Source organism: Chinchilla lanigera, unplaced genomic scaffold (genome assembly GCF_000276665.1).
Source record: "Chinchilla lanigera isolate Chin_1 unplaced genomic scaffold, ChiLan1.0 scaffold00012, whole genome shotgun sequence".
In the NCBI taxonomy this organism is placed as follows: domain Eukaryota; kingdom Metazoa; phylum Chordata; class Mammalia; order Rodentia; family Chinchillidae; genus Chinchilla; species Chinchilla lanigera.
Genome location: NW_004955413.1, coordinates 4,262,591 through 4,276,614, shown reverse-complemented (window position 1 = coordinate 4,276,614; position 14,024 = coordinate 4,262,591). Strand labels below are relative to the sequence as shown.

Genomic DNA, 14,024 nt, shown 5'->3' with positions numbered 1-14,024 from the left:
TGATGAACATTGTGAAACATTGAAGCTGGGCATCATGGCTCATGCCTATCATCCCAGTATTCAGGAGGCTGAGGCAATAAGATCCCCAAGAGTTAAAGGCCAGCCAGAATTACATAGACCTTTAAAACTAAAAATCCCATGCCAAGTGTAGTATAGCGATAATCACATTCCCCTCACATACAGGGCAGTTCTGAGAAGTAGAACAACTTCAGTATATATGCTACCCAAGCAAGCACTGAGGAGTAGAACATCAGAAAACTTAGACTTGCTACCTTGGCTCTGCCATGACCACTATTTACCATGCTGCTGCTTCCATAGTTAAATGAGGGATTACATGTTCCCACCAGTGGTTCAGATCTACCCAGCAGCAAGGCAGTAATTCTGTTGCAAATATGTTAAGCTACTAAGATTGGTTTTTGAAAATTAAAAACTTCCTGAGCACTGAAAAAGCTGTGATGGGCCTCACACATCTGAAAACTGGTGGCTGGCCTAGGACTGCTGGCTGATGGTGTTCAATACCTAGCAGGGTGTGCATAAGCAATACCTACTTAATTGGAGGCAAGGCAGAGATAGTGTCAGTATGTAGCGTGACACTAATGAGTGAGGCACATGTGACCACATACGTAATGTTTGCCTCTTCATCACCAGAGTGGAGCTGGAATCTCATTCACTGCGTAGAAAGGAAATGAAACCATCCAAGGGTATGACACCTGTGCTAGAATGTCTTGCTAGAGTGTCTTGCTGCTTCCTAGCACCTGCTCACTAGGAAAGGGCCCACTTGCCCTTTACATAGTAGACTCAGGACCTTGCGCTTCCAGGCAGGCACTTGTGCCACTGAGCTATATCCCTGGCCCCTGTAGGTCTACATTGTATGACTGAAAAATCTTGTCATTAAAAGTGTGCCTTGTGACATCAGTTATGAAGGATTGTGAATTAAGGGTAACACTTAGATCCAAGATACTGCTGGCTTTGAATTCTGTTTCCCTTATGTGACGGCCAGTCATGCCCTTGCCTTTTATGGTGATGAATAGTGTTGATTGCATTATAAATGACTACAGTAATGGGTGGCATCTAAGTGGCCCAGTTGTGGTACAGCTCAAGTCTTAGTCCCTTCAGAATCATGATGTTAACATCACACATAAATTCAAAAAAAGGGATCAAAGAGATGGGGTGTAATCAGTGGTTGAGTGCTTGCCTAGCATATGCCGGTTACTGGGTTCTAATCCCAGCACCAAGAAAAATAAAAACGGTCTCTCCTTTAAGAAAGGGAGGGCAAGGTCAGAAGTTACCATTTTCTTTTATGTGAAGGTATTTGAGTATAAAGTTCAGGAATTGCTGGGCGTGGTGGCGCACACCTGTAATCGCAGCACTCGAGAGGCTGAGGCAGGAGGATCCTTACAAGTTCGAGACCACCCTGGGCTACAAAGTGAGCTCAAGGCCAGCCTGAACTGCATAGTGAGACCTTGTCTCAAAAAGACAAAAATACATAAAGTTCAGGAACTGACAGAAGGCAGTATTTTATAATTTTATACTTTTAAGAAGAAAGTTTTAAAATAATGACTGGTGTAGCTCAGTGGTAAGAGTGCTTGTTTAATATCTGTGAAGCCCTGGGTTCAATCCCCAGTACCAAGGTTATAATAATAATGATGATGATGATGATGATATGTAGAACTGTTCGCATGAGTGAAGAGAACTGCAAGAGTGTTTAAATTTGCAAGGCCTGGTAACTCTGCCAAATCTTTAAATTAGCTACGCTAGAGAAAGTCACTTCAGCCAGGACCTGCTTTGGTTACCAGATTCATAATCTGCCAAAGGAAGTTGGAATCCCCAGTTGCTGAAAAGGGCTATTTATGGAATACACTTCCAAGGAACCCTTTTTTCCCCCATTACCACATCTTCCCCTTTTGGAGGGGAAAAAAAAAGTTCGCTAGAAAATGCAAAATGGCGATTTCCGTGACGTCATACCTGTCTCGGTCGCGGACCAGAGTCAGTAGGGGCGGAAGCGGGTTATAGCAGCCTCGCCGTGAGCAGTCGTGAGTACACACGCCAAAGGAAAAGTTCAACGTCGGGCGGATATGTCCGGGTGGATCCTTACTAAGGGCGGAAGTGCTTCCTTTAAGGGCGGAAAGGATCTGAGCTAAGAATAGCTTGTTCTAGTCACTTCCGGGGCGGATCGGAAGTTGCTTTGTTTTGCTTCAAGATGGCTGCTGGGATGTATTTGGAACATTATCTGGACAGTAAGAGCAAGCTGGAGGAGAGGGTCAGGGGTCATAGAGTGGTGGGCGACCGGGGCCGAGAGGATGTGCGTCCTGGAAGTTCTGGTGACGAGAAGGTCCCAATTTTGAAGAGGGATCTGCGGGAGGAAATATTGAGGGGTGGGAAGAAAGAGGGGGCGGGGCAGAAGGGCCGAGTCCTCGCTGTTGGGTGTAAAGGAAGGAGGGGCTGCCCGCTGGGGTTCAGGTATGTGTCTTGGGCCACCAGGAGTGGCAAGGAAATCTTTGCTACATCTGTACTCCAGTGTCTCTCTAGCCCCAGGGTGGACGCGCCCCACCCCCCAAATCTTCTAGAATCGGTAGCACTCGCTGCCGTTTGGAGCAGCCAGAAAGACCTGCTCGAGTGTCCTGCAGCCAGTTCTTTCTCAGGTGGCTTCTCACGGGGGTGGGGGTGCAGGTGGGGTTAGGGACTGTTGTCAGATGATCAGTTGAAAGGATCCATTTCTCACCAAATGGAAATCTGGGGTTATGTTTATGCTATTTAAGTAACCCACCGCTTCACTAGCCTGTCACCCTGTGTACTTAGGTTTGTCTTATTGGAGAGTCATTTAACATGCTTATTGAGGAACTGCTATAGATCAGACATAATGGCAGACACTGGGAATGTAACAAAACGACTGATGGGTTGGTATTGTAGCTCAGTAGTAGTGTTTGTCTAGCATACATAATGCCTGGGGTTCAATCCCCAACACTGCAAAGAGAGAGTTGGGCAGACATACCCAGCCTCTGCCTTCACGAGCTCATAGTGTAATGGGAAACAGATCCTACAGGTTAACTAATTATTAAACAGTGAAACGGAGCGTGGTGGTGTACACCTGTAATCTCAGCACTCCGGAGGCTGAAGCAGGAGGATAGCTTCAAATTCGAGGACAGTCTGGGCTCCATAGTATAACCCTGCCTCAAAAAAGCAAAACAAAGCCGGACATGGTGGCACACGCCTGTAATCCCAGCACTTGGGAGGCTGAGGCAGGAGGATCGTTCCGAGTTCGAGACCAGCCTGGGCTACAAAGTGAGCTCAAGGCCCCCCTGAGCTGCATATCGAGACCCTATCTGAAAAAGACCAAAAAAAAAAAAAAAGTAAAATATAGGAAATATTAGGAACACATTAAGAGGACAGTCGGTAAAACTCTAGAGAGATGGGATAACTATTTGGGGTTGCAGGTTAGTACAGACAAGGTGATTTTGAATGGGTTCTTGAAAGCTAAGCATGTTTGCCAGTGCAGAAAAAAAGTGAACTCACCAGGTGTGGTGGTGCATGCCTGTAATCCTAGCACTCGGGAGGTAGAGGCAAGAGAATTGTTGCAAATTTGAGACCAGCCTGGGCTACAAAGTGAGCTCAAGACCAGCCTGAACTGCATAGCCAGACCCTGTTTCAAAAAAACCAAAAAAAAAAAAAAGTGAACTCATAGTTGAGGAAAGGAGCAGCACAAGGATTGTGATGGGTGTGTGGCAAGGTGAAGGGAAAATGAGGGCAGTTTTGATACGTATGATTTGAAAGTGAGAGATTAGGAAGCAGAGAGACTGGAAAAAGTTTGCATTTGAAAATAGTTTGTTATCCTTCATAAAGGAAGATGGTTGCCATGGTAGCTCAGAACACCATAATGTTGGTAGCAAGGAGGTCATTTAGTGACCACAGTCTGGGTCAGAGATGAGGACCTGACTCAGAGTGATAGAAGTGTTTAGGAGTTAAATATGACAGTACCTACTGAGTGGCTCCGAGAAAGAAGAATCTAATGTGACTTTTTCCTGCCTGGAAAATGAGGCAGACGATGTACTATTAACAAGATAGGCAAGTTGGGAGTGATCACAATAAATTTTTTTTTTTTCTTTTTGGGACAGAGTTTTGCTATGCAGTTCAGGCTGGCCTTGAGCTCACTTTGTAGCCCAGGTTGGTCTCAAACTCACAGCGATCCTCCTGCTTTAACCTCCCAAGTGCTGGGATTACAGGCGTGGGCCACCATTTCATTCATTTTATACTTAAGCATAGAAATGGTAACTGTATCCAGGAGAGTGAATGGAATGAGATCACTCAAAGAACAGAAATGGAGAAGTCCAAGGCCAGCCTGAACTACATATTGAGACCTGGTCTCAAAAAAAAAAAAAAAAAAAAGCACTCCAGGAGGCTGAGGCAGGAGGATTGCAAATTTGAGCTCAGCCTAGGGAACTTAGCAATTTAGTGAGACCCTATTTCAAAATAAAAAGGGCTAGAGATGTAGCTCATTGTGAAGGTCTTGGGTTCAGTCCCTGGTACTGAGGAGAGAGAGGAGAGTTGAAATGTGATCTCTAGAAAATACTAACATTTAAGGGACAGGCTAAAAAAGCATCACTGCAGGGCTGGGGATATAGCTCAGTGGCACAGTGCCTGCCTGGCAAACGCAAGGTCCTGAGTTCAGTTCTGGTACCACAAAAAAAAAAGCATCAGTGTTGTGATTAAAAGAAGGTGTATGCTGATATTTGGAACCTTAAGGGAATGAGCTACATCGAAGGGAAATAGATAGTACACAAGAGCCCCTATTTGGTACGTACCCTCTGCAGCTGAAGAGAGAGCACTTTTTAAGAGAAGACTGATAACATCATTTGATTTGGTAAATCATCGATAATTTAAAATAATCTCTGTGAACTGATGGTGGCAGACCAAGATAAATTAAAAGTTTGAAGTGAAGTTGTAGGAAGAGGTTTTCTTGTAGGGTGAGAATTGATGGTCTATTTTAAGTATTCACTGAGTGCTTCTGTATGCAAGTCAGTCTTCTAAGCACTAGGGGGACAGGGCAGAACCAGACATGAGTTTCCAGCTTCCTGGAGCACTAGGAGAAGATGTCAGCTCAGTAACTAGACAGTTACAGTTAGGTAAGTGCTAAAAGAGTGCAGTGGAGTTGGGCACAGCTGAAGTCTCAGCTGCTTGGATCACTGAGCCGAGAGGATTGGGAATTTGATACCAGCCGGGGCAATGTAGTGAGACCCTGTCCAGAAATTTTAGAAATAAATCAATAAAAAGGGCTAGGATGGTCTGGTGCAGTGGCACACACACACACACACACACACACACACACACACACACCCCGTAATCCCAGCACTTGGGAGGCTGAGGCAAGAGGATCATTGTAAGTTCAAGGCCAGCCTAAACTACAAAGTAAGATCCTGTCTCCATAAATAGATAGACAGATGGACAGACAGGTAGATAGGGCTAGGATGAAGCTCCCTAGTAGAGTGCTCACCCAGCATGCACAAAGCCATGGGTTCTAATTCTTAGTAGTACTGAAAGAAAAAGAATAAAAAGGCCAAGAGAATACTTTGATAACCTATATGTACAGTATTTGGCAGAGTCTGGAAAGATCAGGTTGGGCTGGTTTGTGTTATATATCTCTTTTTGAGTACTGGGGATCAAACCCAGGTCTTTACTGAGCCCTTTTTATATGTTTCATTTTGAGACAGGGCCTAAGTCACTAAATTGCCCAGGCTGGGCTTGAATTTGTGATCCTCCAGCCTCAAGCTTCCAGAGTGCTGGGGTGACAGGGGTGTGCCACTCACTGTACCTAGTTTGAGCAGAACTTTGAAGAATGAACGTGAATTTCGCAGGCCAGAAGGTACGGCAGAGCTGGCCGGGTAAGGAAGGCCAAGGGGGTTCCAGGCCTGCAGAAGCCAGTGTACCCGGAGACTATGCAAGGGGGCCTGCCCTGGCTAGTGTGGGCAGGTAAGGGCCAGAGGTGCAGAACCTGCCACCTGTGCTGAGAAGTCGTGGGAAGTTTGTTAGTGGGAGAGTTGGCTTTTTTTTTTTTTTTTTTTTTTTTTTTGAGACAGTTTGTGAAGTTGCGTGGTCTGCCTTCAAACTCCATCCATTGCCTTAGCCTCAGAGTGGAGTAGCTGGGGTTATGGTATGGGCCACCACACCCTGATACTTTACTCTCCCTGCTCCTGCAGTGCTGGGGATTGAACCCAGGGCCCTCACACTGAGCTACCTCTCCAGCCCTTTCTTTATGTTTTATTTGAGACAGGATCTTGCTAAGTTGCTCAAACTGAATTTTAACTTGGGATCCTCCTGCCTCGGCCTCCCCAAATACTGGGATTATAGATGTATACCACTGTACCCAACAGTTTATGTTGTTTATGTTTTTTATCTTTTATTTATTTATTTTTGTCTTTTTTGAGACAGGGTCTCGTTACGCAGTTCAGGCTGGCCTCAAACTCACAACCATTCTCCTGCCTCAGCCTCCTGAGTGCTGGAATTACAGGCAGGTGCCACCACAACTGGCTTACATTTTTTGAAAAAATGTTCAAGCTACTTTTATGGACAGTAGCTTGGAAGTGTGTCATGTGATTAGTAGTTCAGGGTACCAGGATGGTTTGGGGTTTGTTTTTGTTTTTGTTTTTGAGACAGGTTCTCACTCAGTAGTTCATGCTTGACTTTAACTCACTATATAGCTCAGCCTGGCCTGAAACTCATAGCAATCTTCTTGCCTCAGCCTCCTGAGTGCTGGGAATGCAGGAGTGCACCACCGTGCCTGACATTAGGTTTTTTTGAGATAGGGTCTAGCTATATAGTTCAGGCTGACCTTGAACTCAACTATGTACTGCAGGCTGGCTTTGAACTCACAGCAGTCCTCCTGCCTCGGCCTCCCATAGTACGTGGATTACAGGTGTGCACCACACATCCAGCCACTGTGGCACTGTAAATTAGAGCAGGGAATGTGGAGGCAGTGATTGAAGCTAAAGGAAGGAGAAAAGCTGAATAAGGTCACAGCAGAGGAAAGTGGTGGACAGTTTTGCAGAGGTGAAGTTAGTTGTGGGGAGAGAGAAGCAGATACAGCCTCTTGTGAGAAAAGTGTGATTGCTGTCACCAGTCTAGAGGTTTGAGGGAGGGAAAATGAAACTGCATTTTACAAGGAACCATAGAGGCTGAGTGTGGTGGTGCACCCTGCAAACAAGCACTTGGGAGGCTGAGGAGTTTGAGGCCAGCCTGGCCAGTTTAGCAAAACCTTCTCTTAAAAATGGGCTGGCGGGGGTCGGGGGGAAACGGACTGGGGGTGGGCGTGGTGGCGGAAGCCTGTAATCCTAGCACTTGGGAGGCTGAGGCAAGAGGATCCTTGCGAGTTTGAGACCAGCCTGGGCTACAAAAGTGAGCTCAAGGCCAGCCTGAACTGCATAGTGAGACCCTGTCTCAAAAAGGCAAAAAAAAAAAAAAGTAAATTTGGGGACTGGAGTATAAATTAGTGTTGATCACGTGCTAAGTCAGTTTTCTCTCTTCCCTAGGTATTGAAAACCTGCCCTTTGAATTACAGAGAAACTTTCAACTCATGAGGGACCTGGACCAAAGAACAGAGGGTGCGTACCGAATAGGGACTCTGTGGGAGAGGAGGACGTATAACCACTCATTCTTGTGCTTGCTCGTACTGTGTCACCTGGCACGATCAGAAGAACCGTGGCTTTCTTATTTGCTTTTCTTTTTTTTTGGGTCCTGGGAATTGAACTCAGAATCTTGTGTTTGCCAGACAGGTGCTTGTGCCGCTGAGCTGTATCCCTGCCCCTCTTTTCTTATTTTCTTGCAATTCTTCTTTTTTTTTCTTTTTCTCTGTTGCAGTTCCCAAGAGAGAGAGTATTGACGATCCTCATTTCTGTATCAGCTTTTCCATAACCAATGGAATAGAGACAGTGTCTCAAGAATCTAAAAGATATGCCAGGCATAGTGTGTATATGCTTGAGATTCCAGTGGCTCAGGAGGCTAAAGCAGGAGGATCTCAAATTTTGAGGCCAGCCTGGGCTATTTCAAGACCAGCCTGGACTACAGTGAGATCCTGACTCAAAAAGACAAAAAATATCTGGGTGTGGTAGCACATGCCTATAATCCCAGCACTCTAATCCCAACACTCGGGAGGCTCAGACAGGAGGATCATTGCGAGTTCCGAGATCAGCCTGGGCTACAAAGTGAGCTCAAGGCCAGCCTGAACTGCAGAGCAAGACCCTGTCTCAAAAAGACAAAAAAATAGATAAACTAGCAAAGGATGGGGGTGGGGCTCAGTCCCTTAGAACAAAGCCTGGGTTCAGTCCCAGAACTGTGAAAAAGAGAGATGCTATGATCTTTATGCTTTCTTCAACAACAGTTTAAGAAGCTAGGTGAGGTAGCACGGGCCTGTAATCCCAGCACTCAAGAGGCTGAGGCAGGAAGATTGCCATAAATCACAAGTTCAAAGCCAGCCTGGACTACAGAGTGAGACCCTGTCCCCAAAACATTAAAGAATAATTCAAGAAACAAAGTGGACTCAGGCCATTTCTGCTGTTCATGTTTGATGTATTTATAGGAACATGGAGTGGTTCCGCCTCACGGAATTAACTGTCCCAGAATTACAGTTGCGGCTTTAGATAGCAGTTTGTGTTGGCAGACAGGTTTGCTACATGAGATGTTATTTTAAAAAAAAGAGAGAAAAGAAGAAAAAGAAAGGCAGCATTTAACATTGGACCTTATACTATGTTCTTCAGCCTGACAGAAACGAAATCGTCTCAGGCCTCAGAGTTTGAGCAGATTGCACTGCAGTGAGCCTTTGCTTGGAGCCAGTAACCCTGGAGGGCAAGAGGGTCTTAGCCCTCTGTCCTGTGTGGCCCCACTCCAGGTGAAATGGGCCGCCGTTAGCCCCCTTAAAGCTGTGCCATAGGTTCACTCAAGAGGTGGAGAGCCCAGCTCAAGCACTGCCTGCTGCCTTTTTCCAGTACAAGACTACCCACTGATTGATGTCCCCAGTCTTTTTAAAATGTTGTGCTTATTGGGCCAGGTGTGGTGGTGCACGCCTGTAATCCTAGCACACGGGAGGCTGAGGCAGGAGGATCGCAGCAAGTTCAAGGCCAGCCTGGGCTACATAGTGAGAGCCTGCCTCAAATTTATTTTATTTATTTATTTTTTTTTTTGGTTTTTTTCTGGTACCAGGAACCAAACTCACGACCTTGTGCTTGCCAGGCAAATGCTGTGCTGCTGAGCTAAATCCCCAGCCCCTGCCTCAAATCAAAAAAAAAAAAAAAGACTTTCTGTTATTTGCTCATACACAGTATTGGGGACCTGTGGGTATAGCTCAGAGGCACAGCACCAACCTTGCAAGTGTGAGGTCCTGAGTTCGATTCCCAGTTCCAAAAAAAAAAAAAAAAAACAGTTGAACCCACAGTATTGGGGATTGAATGCAGGGCCTCTGCCATGAGGTACATTTTCAGCCAGCCCCCTGTCCCATGTGGAGATAGGCTCTCATTAAGTTGCCTATGCATTACTCAAATTTTTGGTCCTCCTGCCTCAGCCTCCCACCGTGCTGGGATCAGGGGTGTGTGCTACCACACCTAGCTTTCATTTTATTATTTTTTGGTAGCAGTGAAGGTTGAGCCCGGGAGCCCTGAGCTACTCCTCATCCCTTTTTATTAATTTTGAGACAAGATCTCACAGAGTTACCTAGATCAGCCTTGAACATGTGATCCTTCTGCCTTAGTCTCCCAAGTAGCTGAGGTCACAGGTGTAGAACATTGCACCCAGCTCAGTTCTACCTCTTGAGTCCCTGCACGAAGACCAGCTGGGAATGATGAAGTGTGTGCTTTTTGGCTTCTTCCAAAGGCCTGGAGTGAAGGTGTCATCGTCCTAGTGTGTCTTAGGTGCTTCCTGTTAGCTGCCATGTTGCTGTTAGAATCACTCTTGCCTCTGGCCGTTGACATTTTCATGAGCCCTGGCAGACACGAGGCGGCAGACAGCTATCGTTGGGGTCCTGGGACATCAGCGGCCTTCCAGTCAGTGTTAAACTGTTGGGAGCAGTGTAAAAACTGACGGGAAATAGAAGCAAGCCATAGATGAAGGGGCAGGCGGGGCAGGCAGTATTAAGGAGGCCTCAGCTGGAATCAGGAGACCTGGCAACCAGAGCAGCCGATGACCCAGCCTGGCTCACGGCAGGCAGAGCTGCTGTAGGGTGTTTTTGAGATAAGGAACAAAATGGCTTTTGGGGCAAAATAATTCATCTAAAAGCTGCGAGTCCTGCAAAGAAGCATCTTCAAACATCCACCGAATGTGCTTACTCTCACTGTCGTGTGCAGAGTCCGTCAGTGTGGCAGTGATTAAGTTCAACTGTCCTAGCCTTGTGCAGCACCCTGAAGGTACCTTAAAAACACCTAGTGTCAGTGTGCTGCCTCTGGAGTGCACGGCTTGGTACCTGCCACATTTGATAGATAGGTTTTAGTCTGAAGGTTACAGTGGTCTGTGGAAGAGGTCTGAGGAAGGAGAGGAACAAGCGTGCCTCGTCTGGCTGCCTAGGGCTGTCGTGACCAGGCCTCTGTCTCTGTTGTAGACCTAAAAGCTGAAATTGACAAGTTGGCCACTGAGTATATGAGTAGCGCCCGCAGCCTGAGCTCCGAGGAGAAGCTGGCCCTGCTCAGACAGATCCAGGAGGCCTATGGCAAGTGCAAGGAATTTGGTGATGACAAGGTGCAGCTTGCCATGCAGACCTATGAGATGGTATGGCCCCGTCCACGGCCCCCCATTACCTCTCGTCTCACCCTCGGGGCCTCCTCTAGCCATGCTGGGATCCGTGTGGGTCTATAAGATGCATACACTCTGCCTGCTCTTCTTTGCTGCCTCGGGCCCACCCTTCACCTCTGTCTTCTCCTTCCCCACCCCAGGTGGACAAACACATTCGGCGATTGGATACAGACCTGGCCCGTTTCGAGGCGGACCTGAAGGAGAAACAGATCGAGTCGAGTGACTACGACAGCTCTTCTAGCAAAGGCAAAAAGAGTGAGGAGGGGGGTGGGCCACAGTGGGCGAGGACCGTGGAGAAGATGCAGCTGGCCTGGGGGAGGAGCCCTGGCTGGAGAGGGAGGAAGGAGGCCTTAACCCATCTTCCCGTCTCCGCCTTCTGGCTCCCCCCCTCTCCCCCAGAAGGCCGGACTCAGAAGGAGAAGAAAGCTGCGCGTGCTCGCTCCAAAGGCAAAAATTCGGATGAGGAAGCCCCCAAAGCTGCCCAGAAGAAGTTAAAGCTCGTGCGCGCGTGAGTGTGTCCGCTGCCATCCTCTGCCACCTCTCCTGTCCTCTCCTCTTAACGCCCCATACCACCCTGCACGATCCCCACCCTCCTGTCTTCTGTGCCGGTTGCTTGCCCTTCCGTTTGGTGTCTGCTAGGGAGAGCAGGAGCCCCAGCCCACGCCCCTCCAGGCTGTCCTCTGCCGCCGTGAGCACCTCACAGGGCAGCTTCTGGCCAGGGATGACACTTCCCTCCCTCTTGGCATGCAGAAGTCCCGAGTACGGGATGCCCTCGGTGACCTTCGGCAGTGTGCACCCCTCGGATGTGCTGGATATGCCTGTGGATCCCAACGAGCCCACCTATTGCCTTTGTCACCAGGTCTCCTACGGAGAGATGATCGGCTGCGACAACCCCGATGTGAGAGCCCTTTTCCTCAGGGTGAGGGGTTTGGAGAGGCCGAGAGCGGGTGTAAAGTGGGGTGGCCACGATGGAAGAGCGGGACTTAAGAGATGATTGGAAGCCAGGCACGGGCGTGTGCCTCTAATGCTGTCCTTGGGAAACTGAGGCAGAAAGATTACTTGTACCCAGGTGATCTTGAGTTTGGGGCAGGCTGGGCAGCATAGTGAGATCCCAGAAGGGACAGTGGTTGGAGATGGGTAGCGTTGGATCTTTTAAGAAATCTCCCAAGAGTTGGGCGTGATGGTGCCTTCCAGCACTCGGGAGGCTGAGGCAGGAGGATTGCATTGCTGTGAGTGTGAGGCCAGCCTGGGCTACAAAGTGAGTTCAAGGCCAGCCTGAAAGGCATAGTGAGACCTTGTCTAAAAAAAAGAAGTCTCCCAAGAAAGCGACTGCAGGGGTGCTGAAGGAGTCTGTGCTCCACCTCCTTTCTTCCCGGCGGCCGCCCAGGGCCTGACCACTGCGTGTCTGCCTTCTTCCTTTCTCAGTGTTCCATCGAGTGGTTCCACTTTGCCTGTGTGGGACTGACCACCAAGCCCCGGGGGAAATGGTGAGTGAGGATGTCTGCGGGATCTGGGCGGCCCTACAGCTGAGCGGCAGAGGGCGCTCTTCCCTCCACTCACCGTCAACACCCTACCTTCTAGGTTCTGTCCACGTTGCTCCCAAGAGCGGAAGAAGAAGTAGATGACGCCTTGGGTTCCTTGCAGTTTCTTCACATCTCCTGACCAGGGCTGGTGGGCAGAGGCGTGTGCTGGGCCAGGGGGCTGGGAGAAGCAGATGGTGTGGTGCTGTCACCCCCTCTCCTGGTCGCTCGCTCCCCACTCCCATGCCGAGGCTGCATCCAAACCCTGCAGGGAGGGTGCCATGGCCACCGATGGTATGTGCCCTCATGCATCCAGCCGTCCCCTTCGCAGGAGTGCGATCTTGCCTGCTGTCCTGTGCCTCTGTGCTGAGGTTGGTGCTGTATTTCAGAGGGAAGGTCCTCCTCACTCTCCTTGCTTTGGATTTAAGGACGGGGCAGTAACACTGGGCATGCCCCTGCCCTAATCTCCTCTCCCGCAGGGGCTAGATGTGTAATACACCTCCCCCCATCTTTCTGTTTCCCATGGGAAGGTCCCCCAGATCATCTGAGCCGTGGCCCTAGTTGAAGGGACACCTGAGGGGACTCATCCCGGCCTTGTGAGTGGGAGAAGGGGGTGAAGTGAAATGCAGATGACTCCCATGTAAAAGGAGTTTGGTAGGTAAATAAAAGCTATCTGTGTTGGCCTGCCGTGTTTATTGTAGACTGTTGGGTGACACATGCTCAACTTCTCTGTGTGTCTGTGGGCTGATGGAGGAGGAGGGTGGAAAGGGTGACACCCCGGAAGTGGGGCAGGCAGGCAGCTACAGTGGTCCCTGGACCACATCCACAGGGCGGCCGGGGCCAGGCAGAGCTGGTGGGGGTGCTGCCACAGGCTGGGGCTCACAGCCTTGGTTGGACCTACATTTCCCTCCACGTGGCCTCTCTGTTTCTAACCAGTGATGTGTCGGTGTTACATATATGGAACAAATATGGCATTTTCTTCCCTGCTTCCATGGATGGCCCTGCTTGCCTTTTTAACCATCTCTGGGGACCCTGAGCACTCCCTCTTGGGAATCTGCCTTCAGTGATGGGTTGGTTCAAAGAAGATAAACCAAGCAGATAACCAGCCTAACCAACCTCGGGAATTTTTAAAATGGGCCAGGGATGTAGCTCAGTGGCATAGCGCCTGCCCAGCAAGTGCAAGGTCCTAAGTTTGGTTGCTGGTACCAAAAAAAAAAAAAATTGAAAGCTTTAAAAGTTTTGTAAGTAAGGGGAAGAGGGGTTGAAGGGAAGGAAAGGGAATGGGGAAAAAAGAAGATACATCATGTACAGGTACAGACTCTCTATGATGGATTTTATCGTTATGTGTACCTAAACTACCATAAAATAAAAAATAATAAAATGAAGGTTTATATGTTTACACAGCCGGGTTGTGACTCCCAAAGTTTCCCGGGTGTCTGGGTTACATACTGTGGGCCTAGGAGTTGGGGGAAAGGTGACTGAGCAGAAGGGGCCAAGCAGGTGAGGGTGATTGGCTGAGCCAGTGCTTGCTTTGCTTTGCTTTTTTTTTTTTTTTTTTGTCTTTTTGGGACTGGGTCTTGCTGTGCAGTTCAGGCTGGCTTTGAGCTCACTTTGTAGCCCAGGCTGGTCTTGAACTTGCAACGATCCTCCTGCCAGAGCCTCCTGAGTGGTGGGATTACAGGAGTGCGCCACCACGCCGGGCTAGTGCTTGCTTTTCTAAGTTTCTGTTTTTCTGACGAT

The 14,024-nt window shown here is 48.6% G+C and overlaps 1 protein-coding gene across 7 annotated transcripts; it reads left to right on the top strand.

Annotated features, from left to right (window-relative positions):
• Window positions 1-2,138: 2,138 nt before the first annotated feature.
• On the top strand, window positions 2,139-12,968 carry Ing4 (inhibitor of growth family, member 4). 7 transcript variants are annotated; one of them, XM_005378803.2, is made up of 8 exons: window positions 2,139-2,237; window positions 7,521-7,592; window positions 10,574-10,740; window positions 10,905-11,010; window positions 11,167-11,272; window positions 11,515-11,662; window positions 12,190-12,251; window positions 12,346-12,968. In XM_005378803.2, exons 1-8 carry the CDS (start codon window positions 2,201-2,203, stop codon window positions 12,383-12,385), a joined length of 738 nt encoding a protein of 245 aa, XP_005378860.1. In that variant the 5' UTR covers window positions 2,139-2,200; the 3' UTR covers window positions 12,386-12,968. The 7 variants fall into 7 exon arrangements, with proteins under 7 accessions (XP_005378860.1, XP_013366801.1, XP_005378859.1 ...); XM_013511347.1 differs by having other exon boundaries at window positions 11,515-11,683; XM_005378802.2 differs by having other exon boundaries at window positions 11,164-11,272.
• Window positions 12,969-14,024: the final 1,056 nt, after the last annotated feature.

Coding starts and splice junctions, on each gene's coding strand:
- Ing4 (XM_013511346.1), top strand. CDS start 2,201: ATGGCTGCTGGGATGTATTTGGAACATTATCTGGACA. Junction 2,238..7,520: donor TTTGGAACATTATCTGGACA/GTAAGAGCAAGC, acceptor TCTCTTCCCTAG/GTATTGAAAACCTGCCCTTT. Junction 11,020..11,166: donor TTCTAGCAAAGGCAAAAAGA/GTGAGGAGGGGG, acceptor CTCCCCCAGAAG/GCCGGACTCAGAAGGAGAAG.